Raw genomic sequence first — 23785 nt, 5'->3', positions numbered from 1 at the left:
ACGTACGGACGGACGGACAGTGACGTGATAACCAAAATCAAAATTTCTCGCATCGATAGGTTACCATATTTTCTTACCCATGGTACTCCGCGCGTGCGCCTTCAGTGCGCGGAGCTCCGCTAATATACATGTATTTATTTCAGCTGACTTTTTCCATCATTATTTATTTGTTCAGTCACTTCCTTTGGGCAACTTTAAAAACTGTCCCCTCTAACCAGGTATATAGATGGATACAGGTAAACATAAATAAAACCGGCGGTACCCTAGTGTGTTATAAAACGTTTTATAATAATGAAACTGGGTCGGCCCACCAATATCCCATATGGTCAGAGCGTGAGACAGTGTTGAAACTGCGACTTGGCTTCTTTACCTTTCTATTTACAGAGTTTTGGTCATGATCACATGCTAACCTTCAGCACTCTCAAGCAACTGGGCCTTTTCACGGAACTTGATCCACAGGTAAGCATGAATGAACGAACGAATAATGGATTGCATTTTAGTTTTCTTTCATTTTTATTTTCTATTTTAGAATTAAGATCAAGCTACTTTGGTTACTTTTACTGTAGTTAATTGTATGAATTAAAATTTTGATATATATTTTTTATTTCACTGAACAGAAAAAGGGCGGCATATTTAAGACTCTCAACAAACGCTTAAATCTGGTAAGTAGATCGACTAAGTGTGCTGTGATTTTTAATAAGCACGTTCATCATGTTTCAGGTGTGGTCGCGTAACCACGTGGTAGAGTGTTCTAGGTGAGATTGAAAGCTCCCAGTCACTCGTTTTCCCTTACAGTGTCGAGGACACATGATAAACCATCCCACGATAGACTTAAGCATTCTATTCGGAGTGATGGAGATAAGCAGTATTTTGAGTAGTCAGTGTATTTTGGACTGACTTGCCAAGAATAAGGTTTATCAAACAGATGCCACTGACAGCTTCATCATTGTCGACAGTAACCAGCACCCGTTTCCGTTGGGTTTTGTGCTTTCTTCGCTGTTTGAACGCACGGAAATTGGGACGAGAGCGAAAAAAAGGGGAAGCACCGGACAGGAGAGTTTTTAAAATAAAATGTACCCTCTTTCTTTCATTATCACCGTAACAAGAGCGCTTGAGATCCATTGTAGGATATACGTCATGTATGAACTTGGTAAATAACCCTTCCTCGGAGACCGGGAAACAAAATCAGTGGAGCCAGGCAATGTCAAAACAGGCAACAAAAAAGATTAACGAAGAGAAATCAGTGAATGATTTAGCGTCGTTCATTTACCCAGCCCAGTGGTTAGAGTATCTGTGTGGCATGAAATGATTAAATCATTGAATGTTAACACTTACTCAAAGTATTTTTAAAACATTTCGTCATAGCCGACAAAAAGTCAACATGGTTTAAGTGCTGTAGTTATTCCTGGTAGAGCGTCCACTTAGGCGTGGTAGCTAGTGGGGGGAGTCAAACCCCTAGAGTTTAATGACTAATCATTAAAGATTCTTCCGAATAATTTTGTTCCTCAGTCTTGACTTATACTTGTCTATAACACTAGCATAAAATTACCTTTCAAAAACCAGTTTTAATGAGCGAGATGAAAACCTCAGTCAACGTTTAATCATGGTTTAGCGTTAAAGGGGAAGTATCACGCAAATTTGCTGTCATTTCAAAACCCAAAAATGTTTGTCTGTCAGCAGAAACAAAGATATAATTGTCAAGTTTGTTATAAATTATCACCCCAGCGCAATGAAACTTTCGCCGGATTAGTGCCTCTGGCCAGAGACAGAGTAGGTCGGAATGAACTGAAACTTGAAATATTTTAGGCTTGCGTTTTTCAAGTTCTCGCATTTTTGTTTCCAAAATGCGCTACAACAGATCACGAGTTGTTCCTTTCAAGAATTGAGTTGATTTTTTTCTCTCGTCATTCTAGAATTATTTGGCAGCTGATTGAAGGTCTTACTTCATCATTTTTAACAGAAGATACCAAAACCCCCCTGTTACTTCCTCTTTTAATCGGCTTTCGAACAACCGGGCCCTGGTGTCCAAGGCCATAAGTTCGATTCCCTCCAGAGAATTTTTTACTTCTTTCCTTATGCTCATAAAATACTCAGGGCCGGCTATGAAAACGAAGTTCAGACGGCGTCTAACAAAACCGCGGTTTAAACCGATTTTAATCTGGTCAACCGAACAGTTTAATGTTGTCTACTGTAAACAAAGTTGGACAGATCATATGGAAATGACAAGGCACACATTTATCAACTTAAAATGGCATTGTGATAAACGCGTAAATAAGTCTGCTGATTGTCTTAGACTATGGTCTCAATTAAACTTCGTTTAAATAGCCGGCCAAACTCTCTCCTTTAACTTAATTGCATTACACAGTTATGCCTGGGATTGGCGTTAGCTTAGTTCTACCCTCTTAGATAACCAGTAACTTGGAAGGTGACAAAAATTTCTATTTTGTCATTAAACATGATTTTTTGTATTAACAGGTGCCAAAAGATGGCGATAAAATTGACCTCAAGAATCCGCAAGAAATGGCGTACGTGTTCAGTGGTGCTTACACGCCGATCTCATGTAGGCTTGTGGAGCAGGTTAGTGCCGTCTGTACCTCTTGTAAGTCAGAATTTCCCGTGTTAGTCCACAAAGAGAATACACCTATTTGCGAGGGTGTTTTTTGTTTCCAGACAAACTTTATGAGTGGAAACACGGAACGCGTTTTTTGTTTAAACCAGGTAGATGCGTTTCTACTTTGCTTATGAAATAAACGTTGAAAGCTTACTTTGTCTCATTTTGTCTCATGCAATTATGGTAAATTGTTTTTAACGGTTGGATCATGCCACAGTGTCTTGTTTGTGTAGAAATTCTTAGCAAATAACTTGTCGTTAACCATGTCCCTGAATTTTGTCATGACACCACTGATGTTGTAAACCGTAGAATACAGAATTACCCTGATTCCCTGAATTTGCGCGGGATTTAGAGCTCGCTAAAATCTCGTTGTAAAAGTCAGCGAGCTTGGTTTAAGTTCTATTCAGACAACGTTTTCTACTACTGTGTATTCAAAGATACCCGAACAAAAAACAAACTGTGTTATAGCTAACAACATAAACAGCGATCACGCTCTAAGTGTGAGGGGCTTAAACTACTTTACATTCAGTTTGTGTCACGACATCCGCAATCCAGTAGCACCTTTCTATGTCAGTTCCATGGATCAGATTTGCAGGTTTATATTTTGTGATCTAACCCCACCCGAAAATAGAAAGCATTAGGGTTGCAGGAGAATGAGGATGTTTTTATTTTGGTAGGTTCTGTTGAATGGAATTCCTGCTTTTGAAGAGATGTCCAGACTGCTGGGTATTGATGTGTTTTCGTCCCGGATGACAGCTTCCGCACGATGTAAGCTAACAAAATCAGTTTTTAACGGATAACCTTACTCAAAGAATTCCAGTTACTTTAATGACAAGTGTCATTTTCAAGTAAAGTAATGTTACGAATCTGTGAAGCAGGTGTTAAGCATATTTGACGCCATGAAAACTTTCTCCTTGTAAATGTTCGTCTTATGTAGGTCATCATAAATCATCATAATAATAAGCCACTGTGATGAGATGCAAACGCTGACATATCAAGCGCTTGTCCTTCGTCAGGGCGATATTCAAATAAATAAAATAAATAAATAAACAAACTAAATGGAAATTTCATTGGCACATCCACAGAGTGGCTATTCATCCGCTGTTTCCAGGTCTAATTGGAATTTGGAAATGTTGGTTTTTGTGGAGGGAGCAAAACCGGAGTACCCGGAGAAAAACCCTCGGAGCAAGGACGAGAACCAACAACAAACTCAACTCACATATGACGCCAAGTCCGGGAATCGAACCCGGGCCACATTGGTGGGAGGCGAGTGCTCTCACCACTGCGCCTTCTTGCTTTTTCGATTTCTTTTGGTAGCTTTTAGCCGTCTAGGTTTTCATATACTTTTAAAACGTCTCCTTCAAATCAAGACTTAGAAAACTTGAAATTATTACTTTTCTGTTCGTAAAATGTAAGATGATGTTTTCAAGTTTAAATCTTGATTTGAAGGAAACGTTTCCCAAGGGTATACCACTGATTTCTTTCTCCGCAGATTCCGCTGCAAACGACTCTCCTTCAGGATCAAAATGTATGCTGGTCATGTTTTTAGGGGGCTGTACGTTCTCGGAGATCTCAGCCATCAGGCTTCTGGCCAGAAAATTAGGTAACCGATTCTTTGATATGATATTTAACGATGACAACGCATTAACTAAAGTCGCACAGCAGTAACCGGTGCCCCACACGCCCGGAGCTTAACCCACTTTCTCTAAGTATGGAACAACTCCAACTGAGGGTATTCCCAATCTACTTTGGATGAGATGTTAGTCCATCACAGGGTTACCCCCAGCGGTATGTTACCAATACCCATTTATACACCTGAGTGAAGAGAGTACATTATGGAATAAAGTTTCTTGTCTACTTCTTGAACCACCGGCGACCTTAAGATCTGACATCGTAGGTGTTCACCACAACACAACCGCAACTCCAACAGACAATACCCTTTAAGGTGTCATTTATTTTGTCTCGGTTAATTTTTGTTTTACGAGAAGTGAGTCATTCTTTCCACTCGCAATGGCCGCAAATTTATAAATTAGAAAAAGAAACGTACTTCACAATGTAGAGCTTTCATTTAAGTAGCCATTACACTTTAGCATTTCATCTTTCTGCATAAAAGTGCTGCCTTCTCTACATGCTCTTGGCATTTGAACGCCAGGCGCGAAGTGCAAGGAACTGGAAACGAGTGCGAAGCGAGAGACGTCTGGGAACGAAGCAGGTTCAATAGCTTTCACTTGAATGATCACACTTTAGGATTTCACTCAGACTCAAAAGATAAAGCCGCGTTGTACAGCATAAGAAACTGTACTACGTGAAAATGCAGCTCAGTAACTTTCATGTGAACTGTCCGGCACACTATATGATCATCTAAAGACTAACTTTAGAACCAACTTGCACCTAATAATAAACAGTACCACGGGAAAATACTGCTTGGTAGCTGTCATTTGAATGGTATACTTAGTATTTCACCCACGGACTCGATATTAGAACCACATTGCAAAGGCAAAGCGTAACAAATTGTATCACAGTAATGTGTAGTAGTTTTCATTTGAATGGTCACACTTGATGTTTGGTTACAGTAGTTGACAATGATCATAAAAAACTTTCCTGGCACTCTTCATACGAAATGATACCTAACACAGACAGTAACGTATCCTTTGCGCTAGATCATTGCAAATCCAGTATCACTTATCAGTGACTTACAAGGTACCAATATACTGATTGCTTGGAAAGTTTAGAATACTACAAACCCACTGAAAATTCGCATTGGGAGAAGTGATCATGGTTATTTCATTACTCTTGGTTTCTTTTTAGGATACCGAATTATTGTCGCTACTACAGCTATCATAAATGGCACTCGTCTGTTGGAATCCATAGCAACACATCGTTAGACGAATGGCTGAAATCCATAGCTCAAGGACAAGTTACCTTCAAATCACTCTGGATCAATTCTGGATCCGCTGAAATCACAAAAACTTTGCTCGTTCTCATAGCTGTTGTCCCAGGAGTGAAACCTTCCGTAATGTCGTGTAGTTGGACATTCATGGACCCCCTGATTGAAGAACCCACTACTTACGAGCGGTGTCCGCCCCGAGGAGGTGTGACTTAGCAGATATTTTAACTGTATATAAAAGACAGTAGATACAACTTTGCGATTCCCTGTGCGCGTGGAAGATAATAACAAGGCAAAACAATGTTGAGAAGACACTTAGTACTAATAGTGACCAAGTCAAATTCAAGGATTTAGAAGCAAATCAAAAGGCGGTTGATTAATGGTCATTTGCCCATGGACGCTTTGTACGGCCTGGGTAACTGCACAAAGCAGGAATCACCCGAAGGTGTCTGGTCTGGCATTGACACCCTTACTGCATAGATGACAGCGCATAGGGAAATTTAGGAATAAATAGCGAGCCATGAGTATCAAGGAATTGCCTGACAGACTAACTTGTTAGAATTGTATTGAAAAAAAGACTTAATAAATGCCTTTTTTAAAGAAAATTGTCACTTTTTTACGATCGTATTGCGTTGGATCGGTCCATGTACTCGTCGTTATTGTTGTTGCGTCGTCTGCTGGACAAGTAACATTTGCAGTGGTGTCCAAATACAGTTAGCAGCTATATATCTCATGGGACGAAATAGACTCGAAAAGCGATTTCATGGTTTTTAAAACCCAGAAGAGTTGATTGTGTTTTTGTTTTTTTTTTAGATGGGAGGGGGGGGGGGGGTTGGGGGGCTACTGGCTTAGACCCTGGAAACAACATTTTGATCGAAGTTTTGTTTGGGTAGCCTTCGAGAGCAGCCGACTTTTCCGGCTTTTGCCTTGAAAATAAATTTAAATAAATAAATTTAATCCTTATATAGCGCAAAATTCATTATTCGTGTATGATCTAATGCGCTTTACAATAAGTTAAAAAAATACCTTAAAGAAACTGCAGGGAATATGACAGTTAAAACTACAAAATGGAACAAAAATCTATATGGTACACAGTATAAAACTGCTTACGCAATTAATAGTATGCTTGTTTAAAAAGATACGTTTTCAGTTGTTTCTTAAAAAATGTTTACACTACTAATAGGACTCTACTACTAACTACTATTAAAAGAGCTCTTTTCGGGGCGTATGAAACAAATGTCGGAGAAGACTGTCTTAGTTTAGCCATAGATTATTATTTTCGTTTCCTGGTGCGCCCATCTACCGTTCCACCAAACAGTCTGGTTTGAACTTTCCGAACTTTTCAGTTGGCGAATGGCACAACATCGCCCAGTTCACCACCCGACGGGAAAAAGACGTGTATCATCTTCAAGCTAGCTGCCGCCCCAACCTAAAAAGCACAGAAACTGTGTATCAGATTAGAAAGGGAGGAATGTTCTATTATAATCTCCGATTAGAAAATTAGAACTTGCTGAGGCTACCCAAATGTCCGTAAAGGTTTTCCGGGAAATCTGCTGTTCAATTCCGCATCCAGATTTTACGGACGTATTGACAAATGGAAAGCGCTCTGTTGTGCACACTTAATGCAAAATTGTTGCACCTCTGAGGAAACACCCGCTGATATCTTAATAGCACCAATTTTCATCAAGAGATCATTTCTCATTAATATGTACTCGGCTTCATTTATGGTAACTGTTCCACACATTTCAATCATACACTGTTTCGGTCAGTTAGATTGAGTCTAACCTCACATAAACTCAATCTCCAGGCGTTTGTATGCCCGTGTTTGTCTTCTTGGGAGAAGGACGAAAACGGATCTACTAAACGGTGTCTCCGGCTTCCGATAGGGAGCGGACACTCCGCAATCCGTCAGAAGGAGGTTGGACATCTTATCACGTTTACACAAAGTAACACTTCAAACTTAACACTTATTTCAAACTTAACCGTAAAAAGAAAGTTAAAATCAGAACAAGTGAACCTCGAACCCGGGTCATTTGCTTCAATTCACCCATAGTAACCACTACACCAAAGAGACATAGCTATCAAGAACTTCTTTACATAGAGTTACCCATGTCAATTAATAACAGCTAACCGTTTAGGGCCAAACAGTGTAGATCCGTTATGCAAACATCTTAAAACCTCCCTACCAATTTCCGGACAAACTAAAAAAGACGCAGGTGTTGACTGAGATTCTCTTTTGGTTATTTTTATACGGAAATTATTGATAGGATAGGATAAATAACGAATTTTCCACCTGGTATGAAACTTTGCTAACAGTTTAAAGAAAAAAGAAAAAAAAATTAACGAAAAGAAAGAAAGAAAAGGTCTTACTTGTTGGTATCTCCAGAAGCAGACAACTTTCCTTGGATGTTAGGAGTACAGTCACCAAAGTGTACGTATGGTTTTATTTTGTCACCTGAGTGTTTTGTTCTCCTTTTAGAAACGCAACACTGCCAAACTTTCATCGCAGCGCTGTCCGATATTAAAGTACATGAAACAATTTAACGCCAGATCGCTTATTTGACTTTTGTCCTTTTTTTTTTTTTTTTGGTTTGTTCTGTTTTACTTCTTTTTCTCTTTTCAGTTTTCGATATATATATATTTTTTCAGGTACCCACATTCGTACAGGTAGCTACGCCCCTGAGAAAGACTGTTTGAAATAAGCAACAGTAAATTTATATTATAAGTAATAGCTAAGGCTAAATTAAGATTGTTATAGTAGAATTGGATAGCAATTACCAGCATGTAACTGACTAAATTGAAGAAAAAATAATAAACATTTGTAGAACTTGATCGAGACTTAAAACTGTATACACGTCAGCCGCGTGTCGACTCTTATCATCCTGCGTAATTGCGCGGAAGATCACGTGAAACTTAGAAACCTTTCTCTGGCGAGTTGCCGGCCGAAGGCAACACTGTTAGACAGTAAACTCGCCAAAAAAAGGAAAAATGGCAAAATAAAGATCGTCTCCAACTTTTCTGCAATAAAACTGCGCTTTGTTATCAATGTGTTGAATAATAAAACAATTATTCTGCTCAATCTTGCGGAATATCCCCTGTTTTTTGCCAACTTGGCCTCCGGCTTCGTCAGCTACGGCTCGGAATGGCAAAAAAAAAAAACCACGCGCGACTCAATCAACATTTCCTTGAAACTTTATTTCAACATTAAAGGTAAAAGGCGAGTTTTAAATATATCCACTCAGTAAAAATTTTAACCGATCGTGTCACGTGAATATAAAGTCTAGAGTTCCAAACAGTAATTACACCACACAAACCGAGGGTGGTCTGCCTGTGGTCAGCGGAGCTTAGTAGCCTGCGAACACAGACGTATTTCCGGCTGTCGCTTGATTTTTGGCCGGAAATACATCTGCGTTCGCAGGCGAAGAGCTTAGGCGACCTGTGATTCAAACGGTTTCGAATGATAAGAAAACCTCCATTCAGTAACTGATCAAGATCAAAAGGTCAACACCATTCAGCAGAGAGATCTCATCACATTTTGATCAAAAACGAAAAACGTTTCGGAAACGTACTCGGGAAAGCGCTATACAGTGGTCTAAGGTACATTTAGCGACCAGCGGAAACCGTGTTTGGCCTGTCACCTTTGTAAAATATCAGTTGAATCATAGCTAGTATGGTTGAATGAATGTGGTCTGGTTGTGTTTGACTCTTCGATCGACGACTCTGCTGAGCGGCATGCGGTGCGTTGAGGAGGCTACTAAGTTATGGAGGAAAAGTTAGGGGGAGGGGGAAGGCGGGTGGTCAAACTGGAAAGTGAGAAGTGGGAATTCCTGTTTTCGGAAGTGGAAATTTGACGTTACGATGTTTGATTTTTGATTTCGATGAATAGTCTTCGACTTTCTACCTTGATTAATGAACTTTCTACTTTGACCTTTGATTTTGTAATTCGCTAAATCGACTTTTGATTTTGACTTTTCACTTTCAATGGTCACTGTCTGCCACTGTGCAATCCTTTCGTAGCTGCCCTAACAGAGAACGTCGTTGTCGTTGATGAGTGCCAGGTTGGTTGAAATGTAGCGAGAACAGAGCCCGAACGTTCAATTCACCTTGGTTATCCTGTGACTCTTTCCCCAACCAGTTTGGAGTGGGCCTGGGTGCTAATACCGTCCATCCCATAATAATTTCAAGTTGTTATTCGAAATTCCCTCCATTTTTCACACAGAGTGCACTGGGAATGCAAGATACTGCATGAACCACGGTCAGGTGCCTCCCCTTCCCTTGTATATGATCTCTTCATTTCAGTTTGAGAGATTGTTCGTTCATGAAGGATGGCAACGCAAGAAATCGGTGTTGAACAAGAAGACGGACGCTGGAATGACTCGACAGGCGCCTACACAACCGAAGGTACAATCGTTTACACCATCGCCTGGCTACGATCACTGATTTTTAGATCGATGGTCGAATTTCCTTTTCATATTTTTGTGCTGATGCGCTGATTCATTTTGCAGATATGGGTCCTGAGCGAGCTTCAGGCTCTGAAATGGACGAACAGCGTAAACAACAGATGGCCTATCAGTACTTGTGTCACTTGGAAGAAGCTAAAGTGTGCGTACTCTACTAGTATCTAGCTAGATAGTACACCTACCAGCTGAATATTTCTGCAATATAAACTCGCTTACTCGTACACGCGCTCTAGTGTATTAGGACTCTAACAAGAGGAACACCCACCTGTGAGGCTAATACAGCTATTTATGAGTCTTGGTTCTGTTTTCAGATGGATGGAGGCTTGTTTGAAAGAGGAATTACCGGAAACCACTGAACTCGAAGAGGCGTTGAGAAATGGTGTGTTTTTGGCAAAGCTGGGTAATTTCTTTTCCCCGGAGACAGTCCCTCTGCGCAAAATATTCGACAAAGATTTTAAAGTGTCGAATGTGAGTAATATTCATAGCAGAGATATTTTGTTGCTTTTTTATGTGACTTTTTATATATTGCGTAGCTGAGTTTGAATGAAGAGTTTGCAAATCTGTTGCTAATCTTTGTCGTACTATAATCGACGTTTATTCTTTTCGTATTATTGTTTTTGCAGACTCGAGGTCTTCATTTTCGTCACACGGATAATATAAATTTCTTTATGAACGGCTGCGGTAAAGTTGGTCTTCCAAAGGTGCGAACAATTTTTTGCGATTATTTTTATGTTTTTAGTAAGGCGTTTATTTTCCCAGAACCCAACTTAATGCATGAGCTAATGTTTATTTTTGCACGCTAGCGGCAAGCGTGACCCCGTTTAGCATTTCCAATTTTGAACAAACAGCAGATAACTTTAGCCAAAGCACTTCCGTTTATATGAATTGCTTGTCCACTGAAAAGGTTATATAAGTATTAGATGGGCATGTTAGATATTTTTGTGTCAGTGCTGAAATATATATTATAACTTTACCTTGGCACAAATTTGCAGCGCATTAATTACGTGCATGACAAGGGAGGCCATGATTAAAGTAATAAATAGTCTTGTTTGTTCCTAGGTTTTCTTTCCTGAAACAACCGACATTTATGACAAAAAGAACATGCCAAAGCTGATATATTGTATTCATGCTTTAAGGTAAAATTGTCTAGCTATTTAAATAACTATTTTTTTGTCATGAAATTATTTAATTGCAGCTATGGAAAAATTTGATAAACAAGTATGATGTCATATATTGCTGTGACTAACTGCTTGTCCGTTCCAAAGGTTTGGTGCACATTGTGCTTTTTGGACTATAACTCATTGTGCCTTATTTTAGGACATCACCATTATTGTTTGGTACTCAAGTTAGACAGGTTTTGGATGGTTATTGACATGTCTTGGTATTATGCCATCTTGTTTAATAGTGTTAAGACGTGACTAAGCAAGCTTTTCTTAGTTCTTACTGTAAAAATGAAAACAAGATAAAATTCTTACATGATATGATTTTTCTTTGTTTTTGATGTTCAAATGTGCTTTGTTCCTCCAATCTGTGTTTAACACATTCATGTTGAAAGTTTGAGTAGTACAGACAAAAAAACATTGCATAAATTTACATTTCATATCATTTGCAAATCTAGACTTGTTTATAAGACCCTAGGGGAGCTTGGAGGGGGAGCAGAAATATTCCAAAATTAAAAAGCAAAATTGACCATTCAGGCTATCTTTTTTTTAAAAAAAAACTTGAATATCCAACATCAAGGAAACCTTGAAATCAGGAACCAGGCTTCTTCTATGAACTCTGCTACATAATTAGCAGAATCGATTTGCCTGCCTTGTGCTTTATAGATGTGTGCAAGAACAGTACTTGCTATTGGCACATGACCACAAGTTTGAAGAACAATTACAATGTGGGAGAGATATTCTTATTAGCTCTCTACTTGTTTCAGCATGCCTTGTTCTTTTGTCATTTGATTTAGTATTGTAAAAAAAAAAATCAGTTAACAACATTTGGCTGGGCTCTTTAGTCATTTACAGCTGTCCATAGTTGACAGTTAGTAAAACAAAAGTTTACCTATGTTCCAAGTTATATTATAATCACATTAGAAAGAAAGAACTCCAGAGACATATGAGAATTATATCATTAAGGCTTGGCCAATATTGACACCAAATATGGGACATCATAGAAACCAAGGGTATATCTGAAGAATATCACTACTTGTACTTGAGAGGAATATCATTTGTTTCGATACAGCTCAGTGCTGCTCACTTGACAACATGGAAGATGTAGCTAATAATTATATTCCATGCTGTATTTGAAGAAATTTGTTAGAGGTATAATCCTTTTAAACCTCATTGTTTTGCTTCATTCTTGCATAAAAGTTTCTTCAATGCGTTTTTGTACTTTTGGCTGAGTTTCAGACTCCATACATGTGCCTGAGGTGTTGTTGACTTAACCATGACAATTAAGGTGATCTCTATGGGTATTTCAAAGAAAGTGAAGACATTTAATGTTGAAGTGACGATTTACAAATTATAGTGCTGGGATGTCTGTAACAGTTCAAACATTTCACAAAAATTATCTGTCATCTCTGGTCATCTTTCCATTATTGACATTTTTTCTGGACAGTGTCTAGGACAAGAACCTGTGAAGGAGACAACATTAACAACAAATCCGAACAATATTGCCTTTAGTTCTTGTTACTGTTTTTGAAATAATATTGTTACTAACACTGCTTTTCAATTATTTGGTAGCCAGTTACACTGTCAGTCAAATTGAAAACTTCAAGAACAAAAATGATTATTTGGTATAAAAAAAATGAATATTCAACAAAGCTGAAGTCTGAAGGTGCCAATAAAGAGGTTCACTGGTCCGGGCAAAGTTTAAGTCTTCAGTGACAATGTGATGATTGAAAAATTGCCAAATATTTGAACTGTGGATGAAAGGATGAATAACTTTGAGAGACAGTGTTCTGCGCTGTACTGAAGCATCTGTAAAAAGAAAGCCTGAAAAAAATTAGGTTTGAACAGGATTTGAATCCATGACAAGCAATGCACCAGTGTTGTAGAGATCATGGATTCAAATCCCATTCAAGCTTAACTGTTTTTCAGGCTTTCTTTTTGTACATTGTAGAACTTTGCCTGAGTTTGCAACCCTAACTGTCGTGGTCTCTTATTTGTGCTGTTGGCAAATGCCAGATTTATTGCACTATTCTGTATATCGCTGAAAAATCCAAAATTTTGTTGGAAGTCAGATTAGAAGCATGCACAGTTGGTCAGTTGAAGATTATCTAGGACATTTTTGTCAACGTCAGATTGCAAGGATGCACTCCAGCTATTGATTGATTGCGTTCGACAAAGAACGCATTCCTAATCCAGGCGAAATCGAGATTTTTCGACTGCGTATTCATCGACACCAGTTTGGCCCCCCCGAAGAATATTATGCAGGGGCGAATGACGTCATTTCCATCAACCATGTGCTTTGTTTCTAGCGGGAGTCCTCGCGGGAGTCGAGTATCACGTATTGCCTCGCGTGTTGGTGTGCTTCCTTCTTGAGTTCGATTTTCTGCTTGCTTTTCAAATTCTGGACTGTGCTTCCTTGCTGTGTGGACTGTTATCAGATAAGTTGCGTTGTTTACGTTTGAAGTTAGAGTTACTGGCATTTGGAATCTTGCGAAAGTATTGCGAAAGCTTATCGATGTTCAGTTCCTTCGTTTCAGCGGGAGTCGAGTTTCACGTTCTTGCATCGCATTTGGTGTGCTTCCTTAGGATGGTTTCGCAGTTTAAGTTTGAAAGAAGACTTGCGGATTAGATTTAGATTTATCAACGCCTTCACGAAATGTGTACGACTGCGAAGACACAGGAATAAGTTCGGCATAGTGTTGTTTACCCGTTTCACTACAAGAAACCAACGCTGCCCGGCTTGCGCTGACTAAATCAAGAGACAAGTTGCGTAGTTTCAGTTTCGGAGATGTGTAGCTCGGCAAATAATTTACCTACCAAGTTTTGTAAATCGGCAAATGGCCATAATTTGTGATCACCAAAGCAAAAAGTTGCCGAGTTGTGTAGCTCGGCAAATGGCCATGATTTATTTCGAGAAAAGCAACATTCCAAATGCGAGTGAAACGAACAGGTGCAGTTGCAATGGCAGACACTTTATCGAGTCATTTGATTATAAGTACCCAGTTTTGTCAGCGTTGGTTTCTTGTAGTGAAACGGCCACAGTTTGATTCCGTTTTACGGGGAACAACTCTACGAGACAGCCAACTTTGTTTTGCGTTTTTAATATTGTTGGAGCGATGTGCGGACGTGTACGCTCGAGCTGGAAAGTGTTCGCTCTTGAAGCGTTTTCTCGGTTCCTTGCCGATTGCAACCGAAAATATTGTGCGTTTTTAATCAAGGAAATGCTCTTTTCGAAGATTTGATTCAAAAGATTAAAGCATAATTATGTGCGGCGTACTGGTTTAGCGAGGTTAAATTCGATGGCGCGTGTTTCCATTCTCAGCTTGTGAAACAGCGGCCGAAAAGTCGCAATATTTTAGTTTCGCTTCCTTCACTGTTAAACTGGGTTTAGTGAACAAGTTATCCACCCGAGTTATCCTGTCATCTGTCAGTAGAAGACACGGTTACAATCTGAATCAGTTGATAGAAAATGAAGAAAACGGGAAATTGCCTTTTGAGATGATCTCAATAATATTTATGCAAATTTGTACCGCAAGGCCGAAGATGTCTCGCGGAGGCTTTCAATGTCTCGTCAAAGGCAATGGCAATTTAACGGGCACGTTGATGTTTTCCCGGTTCCTTGCCGAATTCGACCGTAAATGTTGTGCGTTTTTAAAAAAGGAAATGCTTTTTTCGAAGTTTTCATTCAAAAGATTCAAGAACAATCAAATAATTATAATCTCGCGTAGCGTACTGCTTGCGTAGCAAATATATTTTTATATTTTATTCTTTCATTTAGTATATTTAGCTATTTATTTAGTGATTTATTTTTTATTTCTTATATAATTATCTATCTTTTGGCTCCTTTTCCTCTATTAACGCAGATTAACGTGTAGCTCAACTCCCGCTAGAAATGAAGGAAATGAACATATCGATATGCTTTCGCAAGATTCCAAATGCCTGTAACTCTAACTTCAAACGTAAACAACGCATCTTACCTGATAACAGTCCACACAGCAAGGATGCACAGTCCAGAATTCGACGAGCAAGCACACCAAACGCGAAGAGAAGGTCAAACTCGACAAGCAAGCCACCAAATATATACTATATTATAAACACTGGGTTATAGATTGATAACATTTTTTGCGATTTTATTAAACATGTGAAAAATATCTGGCACTTACAGTCAACCCAGGTCACGCGTGAACGATATTTTTGAAATGTGAACGGAGTTTTGAAATTTACATGTCAGTTTTCAAAATCGCCAACGAGATTTCAGAGTTCCCGTATAAATTTCCCCAGGTTATTGACAGTGTAAAGCTACGAATTTTTCTTTACATTGCAAAATTGAATATTTCAAGAATAACAATTGTTTCCCAAGTATTTTTAATCTTTTTTTCAGTTAATGCGTCTTTTTCGGAACGACTTCCAGAGAGATGTCCAACATTTCATTCACACGTCGGACATTACAAAGAGAAATTCGAATGTTCATTTCATTCTTGGAATTACTGTTCACGCGTGACCTGGATTGACTGTAATGTAATTTTCTTTTCCCAAATGATCGAACGCATCTCTCTAATCTCTGATTATTACTAGTTTTAATTATTATTTTGTAATCACTTGAAATCCCGTGTGGAGTCCCTTTTCGATGATTGTTTACAATCAATTGTGTATGATTACAGTATGTTACAGTATGTCATGTTTATTTCAAGTTCATCTGGTACATTGTATGATTGTACCTTTAAAGATGCTGTTGAACGCTGCTATAGTGTTTGACACATTGTCAACCAAAATTTCCAACTTTTTTGAAAAGCTTGGCAAAAGTACACTTTAGTCGCAGCAAAAGGTCCACATAATGTGAATTCACATGTTTATGTAACTCTTGCCATTGTTTGGTGTTTTTTTTAGATGGGGAAAGCACATCTTGTACATTCTACAATATTATTGTACCTTCTAATAATTTGTTCAATATTGAATACGCTGTTGAACACCATTATGTTGTTAGACGTATTTTCAACCTATTGTATAATACTTGCTGATATTTTATATTTCTGAAGGAGTTGATGTAAATGCACAGACTTAACCTTAAGTGAAATCCTTTATACAATCCGTTTGTTTGGTAGTATGCTTGGTTGAGTTTTTCTTATTTTTCCTTAGTTTGTTCCTGTTCAAGTTAGGATTGGCACCTCAAATTCAGGATCTCTACGGCAAGGCCACATTCACTGGTAAATACATAGTTACTTGCTTTTGGTTTTCACAAATGTTAGAGGCTTGTTAGTGAAGTGGCTGGCTACTGCTGACTTTGAATAATTATTAAATTACAAGACAGTGATTTTATTCCTGGACCCCACAATGTATATCATGTTTTTCCCTTTACACCATTTTTATTGTCTCACTGGAACAGACAGTGTCAAGGGGTGTTTCCTTTTTTTAGTCAAATATTAATTTTGTTAAATTTCTATCCAAATGCTCTGTTCATGGAACTGTCATTAAGTTGTGAGCCTCATTAATAACTGCATTGATCTCCACACCAACAACAAAGTTATTGCTTTGTGAGGAACATAAATGCAGGATAGTAGAGGCCAGGTTACAGTACTTAGTGACAGCTCTGTACTCAAACAATAATAATAATAATAATAATAATAATAATAATAATAATAATAATAATTATTATTATTATTATTATTATAATAGTTTCTACACTCCAAGCTCCAAGTCACTTTTGATGAAAAAAAAAGGTGTTGAATGCCAACTTTTGGAGACTTCAAATCAGGAGATTATTTTTTTCTTTCATGTCCCCCCCCCCCCCCCCCCCACAACCTCCCGCCAAATTGACCCACCTACCCCCGAAAAACCACCCCCCCCCCCCACCCAAAAAAAAAAAAAACTGTCTTGTAACATCGACCTGTTTCATTCCGTTTCTGTGAAGGTGTGTAACAGATTGTTTTCAAGAGAGATCGTTCAGTAGATTCTTGCAGTGTGGGGTAGTTAAGATCATAATAAATTCGTTCAAGATCTGTGGGCTGACTGTTGATGCGGATGGATCAGAGTACGTACACATTCACTGCTTCAAGGAAAAGCAGCCTTGTCATGCAGGATTCGAACAGCTCGAGGTCGTCCAACAAGCCATGAGCAAATCATGCGATCGGTGGGACTACCAAATCAGATGTCGGAGATCCTGCACCAGAAAGCCTTATTATTGATGCAACTGACACTGAAGCTATCAAACTTTCTTCATATTAACTGAACAATCTACATATAATTGTTACTGTTACAGTTTCTTTTTTTTATAAATAACAGTATATTTGAAGTTTTCTTTTGCACATTCGGTTGTTTCTCAAAAAAGAAATAAGCGGCCTGTCCGGAATAAGCACCCTCCCTTGAGGTACCAAAAGTAAATAAGCACCCTGGGCCCTAAATCAAATCATTACCAGTACCTGGGAGATTTGGTGACCCATATGGTAGACTGGGAGTTTCTTTTTCTCTGTGGGAGACTTGGTATGTACATGCCCTTGCTTTGGCATAAAGATCAATATGGTTGCTTCATAATGGTCAGATGATAGTCAAATAGATTTGTCATGTTTGTTATGAAAAAAATTGTTATGAAAATTTCCATGGGTTTATTGTTGAACTGAACATTTTTCTGGCCCTAAAACATAAAACAGAAACTGCTCAGTGCTACTAACAGTACTTCACGGCCAGACCACTTGCCAAATTGGTGACCTTCACGACAAGTTTAGTTGCCATTATAAACAAATACAGTATTTTTCTGTACTTGTCATTGTGACCAAAATGTGTGCAAACTTTTAATACTGACTCTAGTTTTACTAAACTTGACATGAAATGCCAATTTTTCTTTTCTGTTTTCAGAGGAACAAATCAGTGCCATGAGGAAAGAGCTGGAAAAATATGGAATCCAGATGCCAGCTTTTAGCAAAATTGGAGGCATTTTGGAAAGTGAGGTATGTGAAAGACCTAGTAAACTATGAAACAGGATGACTGCAGTGAAAAATAGATTTCTGAAGAAAGTTAGGCCGATGTTTTCAAGTTGGTATATGAATATGCATTTATAGCACATTTTTGACCATAAAAGTGGGAAAATTCCCACAAGACATTTCACAGTTGAAAAATGTATATTTTTTATTGCAGATGCCAGTAGATGAGGCAGCTTGTAAGTATTAATTATATTATTTTATAAACTAAAAATTAGTTATATGTCGAATATTTAACCAAGGTAACAACCACTTAGTGAAGCTGATTCAGATTCAGCAGTCCAGTTAAAGAGTGCAGGCTCAGATAGCACATCATGGATGTGTCCTCAAGCATTCTTCAATGCAATTCAGTAGTGTTTGTAGCGGCATTCTTTTAATAGTGTTTTGGTAGCAGAGCTTTTTACCCCTCTCACCCATACTCCTTTTTCTTCCTTTCACTGATCCAGTTAGTGTGATGGCTAGCTGGGGAGCAGACATTTGCTAGCCATGGGGTGGTATTCTATTTAGGGGCTAGCTGGGGAGCAGACATTTGCTAGCCATGGGGTGGTATTCTATCTAGGGGCTAGCTGGGGTGCGGACATTTGCTAGCCATGGGGTGGTATTCTATTTAGGGGCTAGCTGGGGAGCAGACATTTGCTAGCCATGGGGTGGTATTCTATCTAGGGGCTAGCTGGGGAGCAGACATTTGCTAGCCACGGGGTGGTATTCTATCTAGGGGCTAGCTGGGGTGCAGACATTTGCTAGCCATGGGGTGGTATTCTATCTAGGGGCTAGCTGGGGTGCAGACATTTGCTAGCCATGGGGTGGTATTCTATCTAGGGGCTAGCTGGGGTGCAGACATTTGCTAGCCATGGGGTGGTATTCTATCTAGGGGCTAGCTGGGGTGCAGACATTTGCTAGCCATGGGGTGGTATTCTATCTAGGGGCTTGCTGGGGTGCAGACATTTGCTAGCCATGGGGTGGTATTCTATCTAGGGGCTAGCTAGGGTGCGGACATTTGCTAGCCATGGGGTGGTATTCTATTTAGGGGCTAGCTGGGGTGCAGACATTTACTAGCCATGGGGTGGTATTCTATTCAGGGGCTAGCTGGGATGTGGACATTTGCTAGCCATGGGGTGGTATTCTATCTAGGGGCTAGCTGGGGTGCGGACATTTGCTAGCCATGGGGTGGTATTCTATTTAGGGGCTAGCTGGGGTGCAGACATTTGCTAGCCATGGGGTGGTATTCTATCTAGGGGCCAGCTGGGGTGCAGACATTTGCTAGCCATGGGGTGGTATTCTATCTAGGGGCTAGCTAGGGTGCGGACATTTGCTAGCCATGGGGTGGTATTCTATCTAGCGGCTAGCTGGGTGCGGACGTTTGCTAGCCATGGGGTGGTATTCTATTCAGGGGCTAGCTGGGGTGCAGACATTTGCTAGCCATGGGGTGGTATTCTATTTAGGGGCTAGCTGGGGAGCAGACATTTGCTAGCCATGGGGTGGTATTCTATTTAGGGGCTAGCTGGGGAGCAGACATTTGCTAGCCATGGGGTGGTATTCTATCTAGGGGCTAGCTGGGGTGCGGACATTTGCTAGCCATGGGGTGGTATTCTATTTAGGGGCTAGCTGGGGAGCAGACATTTGCTAGCCATGGGGTGGTATTCTATCTAGGGGCTAGCTGGGGAGCAGACAATTGCTAGCCACGGGGTGGTATTCTATCTAGGGGCTAGCTGGGGTGCAGACATTTGCTAGCCATGGGGTGGTATTCTATCTAGGGGCTAGCTGGGGTGCAGACATTTGCTAGCCATGGGGTGGTATTCTATCTAGGGGCTAGCTGGGGTGCAGACATTTGCTAGCCATGGGGTGGTATTCTATCTAGGGGCTAGCTGGGGTGCAGACATTTGCTAGCCATGGGGTGGTATTCTATCTAGGGGCTTGCTGGGGTGCAGACATTTGCTAGCCATGGGGTGGTATTCTATCTAGGGGCTAGCTAGGGTGCGGACATTTGCTAGCCATGGGGTGGTATTCTATTTAGGGGCTAGCTGGGGTGCAGACATTTACTAGCCATGGGGTGGTATTCTATTCAGGGGCTAGCTGGGATGTGGACATTTGCTAGCCATGGGGTGGTATTCTATCTAGGGGCTAGCTGGGGTGCGGACATTTGCTAGCCATGGGGTGGTATTCTATTTAGGGGCTAGCTGGGGTGCAGACATTTGCTAGCCATGGGGTGGTATTCTATCTAGGGGCCAGCTGGGGTGCAGACATTTGCTAGCCATGGGGTGGTATTCTATCTAGGGGCTAGCTAGGGTGCGGACATTTGCTAGCCATGGGGTGGTATTCTATCTAGCGGCTAGCTGGGTGCGGACGTTTGCTAGCCATGGGGTGGTATTCTATTCAGGGGCTAGCTGGGGTGCAGACATTTGCTAGCCATGGGGTGGTATTCTATTTAGGGGCTAGCTGGGGTGCAGACATTTGCTAGCCATGGGGTGGAATTCTATCTAGGGGCTAGCTGGGGTGCGGACATTTGCTAGCCACGGGGTGGTATTCTATTTAGGGGCTAGCTGAGGTGCGGACATTTGCTAGCCATGGGGTGGTATTCTATCTAGGGGCTAGCTGGGGTGCGGACATTTGCTAGCCATGGGGTGGAATTCTATCTAGGGGCTAACTGGGATGCAGACATTTGCTAGCCATGGGGCAGTATTCTATCTAGGGGCTAGCTGGGGTGCGGCAGACATTATTCATATAATTGGGTCTGGGGGAAATTAATTGCTTAATGGCAATAATGAGGCCTGGCAAACTCAGAGATTTCTTAACTGTTTTCATCACAGAAGTCTTTGAAATAGTTGTGATCACAAAATTTTCTTTTAACTGCACGATTGGTAACATTAAAACTGGAATTAGTAGAGTTTAAACTTGCAGTCACACACTGAGTTATGCAGCAGAATGGCAGAGAGAAGTTTGTATGAGGATGGCAAAAAAGTTTTTGTGTGACTTGTAAGACAGATAATTCTTGGCGCATTTTGAAACCACTTGTTGTTTAAATTCCCCTGCTTTCATTGTGAGGTGACGGCAATTTTTAAAAAAATACTGCATGTATTTGTAAACAAAGATTATCTATCACATTGTGCATACCAGGACAGTTTGCCATTCTCTTTCCTCTGCAATCCTGTTGCATACTCACACACACAAATAATATCTTGGTAGACAATAAAGGAATCTCTTGTGAAAGCTATGGTGTTTAGTGATTGTCTCCGTGCATGGTAATACGATTATTAGACAATAATTTATTATGACAGCTACACGGTTTGATGGTTATTTTCTATCTGTTCAGTACATGCTGCAGTGATTGCGATTAATGATGCAATTGATCACCAAGTTGCTGACAACACTCTTGAGGCCCTCCGCAATCCGAGTGCTCATTTGGTTGAGGTTACTCCTGATAACTCAGAACCTTACCAGTCAGCTCTGTATCAAGCAAAGAGTACCAAGGCTACTCAACCTGTAGCTAAGGTATAGTGCCCATTGTACATTTACAACCTTTTTTCCTTTGCAAAGCCTTCTGATACATCTGTATTAATGATACTGTTACAAGTTAACTGTCAAAATTACAAGTGCAAGAAATCCGTGTGGAATATTGAGATTTTTTCCAAGTATGCCAGGACATGTCACTGACTAAAAGATACAATCACATAATTTTCATTAATTTTTTTTTATTAAAAAAGGTTTTTCCATGTGACAGTCATGAAACAATAATCAGAACCATAAATATAATTCCAAAAGTCCAGAAGTGAAGTTATCTGCAATTCCTGTGAGCTTTTACATCATGGTGTTGACCTGTTGTTGTTGTTGTTGTTGTTGTTGTTGTTTTATTACTTGCAGTCTCCAGGCAAAGAAGGAATGGATGTTTATGACACTTTATTAACACAAGCTGAAATACAGGGAAATATTAATCAAGTTAATGATGTGATCAGGAAAAAGAAAGCTGAGGAAGCATGTAAGTTTGTAAGATTGTCAGGTACCAATAAAATATTCTTATGGAACTGGTGTGGCAGTATTAATTTGGATTGCCAAGTACACTTGGTTTTGGTGCACATTCAGCAAGTCATATTTCTGTCCGCATATTTAAACACTGAAACAACTTTCTTCAATTTACATGTATACCTGTCCAGTAGTGTATAAGGTAACAGCCGTCTTGAGATGTTTTGTAAAAACAGAGGACTCAGCAGGAGTAGTAGGAAGAAAGCAACAAGTCCAAAGACGTCTTCGGGAAAGTTAATGTGAACTAAGTGGAAAACAGTTAACAGTCATCTGCAAGTGGCAAGATTGCCAGCTGCTGTTACATTTAAGAGTGCAGTGATGAGGCAAAAATACCATTTTCTTCCTGCTGATCAGAAACACCCCACTCATGGTGGAAGGGTTGCCCTCATTAATTTTTTTTGCCTGTAGGTGAAGCAAACAAAATAACATATAAATAAAGAACTGTATGAATTTGGAGGGGGGGGGGGGAGGGAGAATTGTTTTCATTATTAACATTCCCTTTATGTGGTCTGTATGGTGTCTCCTTATTAAAGTTCAGACTTTGTAAGCAAAATAATTTATTGAGAGTTTAAGAAACAGTCAGTGGATTTCCACTGTGCTTCTAGATATAATGTGACCTGTATCAGCTAAAGTAGGTAAACTAGTCTTGTTTAGTGGTTGATTACTAATCTTTCAATAAAAATATAATGAAAGATGACATTGTCGCTTGTTTTCAATAATCTCATTTTTCCTGCTTTTGCTCCAACATCATTGTAAATAGTTAGATCAGTCATTGTTTGTTTTACTGCAGTGAACCAGGCTGTTAAGGACATCAATGAAGCCATCAATAGCAATGATGAAGAAGCGTTGACATTGGCACTCTCTAATAGGGCTGCTAGACTATCAGCTATTACAAAGGAAAATAGATCCTGGTATTTGAAGATGTTGGAGGAGAAACGAAGAATAAAAGAACAGGTGTGTTCAAGCACTTCAGTAGTATACCAAACGGCACTTGGACTGACACTTGATCTATAGTTTGTTCTTTTGTTAATTTGTAGTAGCTTGTAGGAATAAACCCTCCACAAATTAAGGCAAACGTAAAAAGTCGTTAAGGCATTTTGCTAGAGTAACTTACATTTAAATCAGCTGAATTCTTGGGCTCCCGGGCCCCGGCCTTATCACTTGAATATGCCCAACTCTTATGTCCTGTGAATAAAACTAAGTCACCCAAAGGGTTTTAAAATGTCCCAGCATTATATTGTATCTTTTCATCTTCTGAAAGTCTACTAACTTGCAATCATCGTAGTGATAAACTGCTTATACAATAACCCTTGATTGAGTTTTGCACTTCAGAGTTTGCAGGTTATTGTATACTGTAAGTCTGACCATAATGCAAATTAACAAATTGATGTCAGTTTTTCATGCGTCTGTCCTCGTACGTAATGATCATGAATTTTGTCTTAACATTGTCAAAGTAGCTGTGGGTTGCCTAGTGGATCTGCAGACTACTTTGACAAGGTTATGACGAAATTCATGATCAATAACAGGACAGAAGCATGAAAAACTGATGTCAATTTGTTTTTTTACCATTAAACAAAAAGTCAGAAGGGCCAAAATGAAGTCAAAACGCATGATTAAAATGCAAGTAACTTAAATTTTATTGAATCTGATGGGACCAAAATCAAAAACTTGTCTCACTC

At 39.7% G+C, this 23785-nt stretch overlaps 2 protein-coding genes across 3 annotated transcripts in view; both read left to right on the top strand.

Annotated features, from left to right (window-relative positions):
* The window catches only part of LOC146476872 (vacuolar protein sorting-associated protein 33B-like), a 34927-nt gene extending 28824 nt beyond the window's left edge, over positions 1-6103 (top strand). Inside the window, exons 18-23 of the mRNA XM_085114009.1 lie at positions 385-459; positions 618-662; positions 2476-2577; positions 3289-3379; positions 4104-4214; positions 5420-6103. Of these exons, the coding sequence (XP_084970135.1) occupies positions 385-459; positions 618-662; positions 2476-2577; positions 3289-3379; positions 4104-4214; positions 5420-5496 (501 nt within the window). The 3' untranslated portion in view covers positions 5497-6103. The remainder of the gene's footprint in view (positions 1-384; positions 460-617; positions 663-2475; positions 2578-3288; positions 3380-4103; positions 4215-5419) is intronic.
* Positions 6104-9698: 3595 nt separating this feature from the next.
* Positions 9699-23785, top strand: part of LOC146476870 (ras GTPase-activating-like protein IQGAP1) — a 45270-nt gene continuing 31183 nt past the window's right edge. For both annotated transcript variants that reach the window (XM_085114003.1, XM_085114002.1), the window contains exons 1-11: positions 9699-9899; positions 10004-10100; positions 10270-10426; positions 10582-10659; positions 11018-11094; positions 16255-16322; positions 17968-18059; positions 18247-18268; positions 21400-21578; positions 21948-22062; positions 22897-23060. In XM_085114003.1, the coding sequence (XP_084970129.1) occupies positions 9824-9899; positions 10004-10100; positions 10270-10426; positions 10582-10659; positions 11018-11094; positions 16255-16322; positions 17968-18059; positions 18247-18268; positions 21400-21578; positions 21948-22062; positions 22897-23060 (1125 nt within the window). In that variant the 5' untranslated portion in view covers positions 9699-9823. The remainder of the gene's footprint in view (positions 9900-10003; positions 10101-10269; positions 10427-10581; positions 10660-11017; positions 11095-16254; positions 16323-17967; positions 18060-18246; positions 18269-21399; positions 21579-21947; positions 22063-22896; positions 23061-23785) is intronic.

This window comes from Pavona decussata, unplaced genomic scaffold (genome assembly GCF_977016875.1).
Source record: "Pavona decussata unplaced genomic scaffold, jaPavDecu1.1 SCAFFOLD_72, whole genome shotgun sequence".
Lineage (NCBI taxonomy): Eukaryota > Metazoa > Cnidaria > Anthozoa > Scleractinia > Agariciidae > Pavona > Pavona decussata.
The sequence above is the reverse complement of the archived record's forward strand: the minus strand, read 5'-3'. Positions and strand labels throughout refer to the sequence as shown.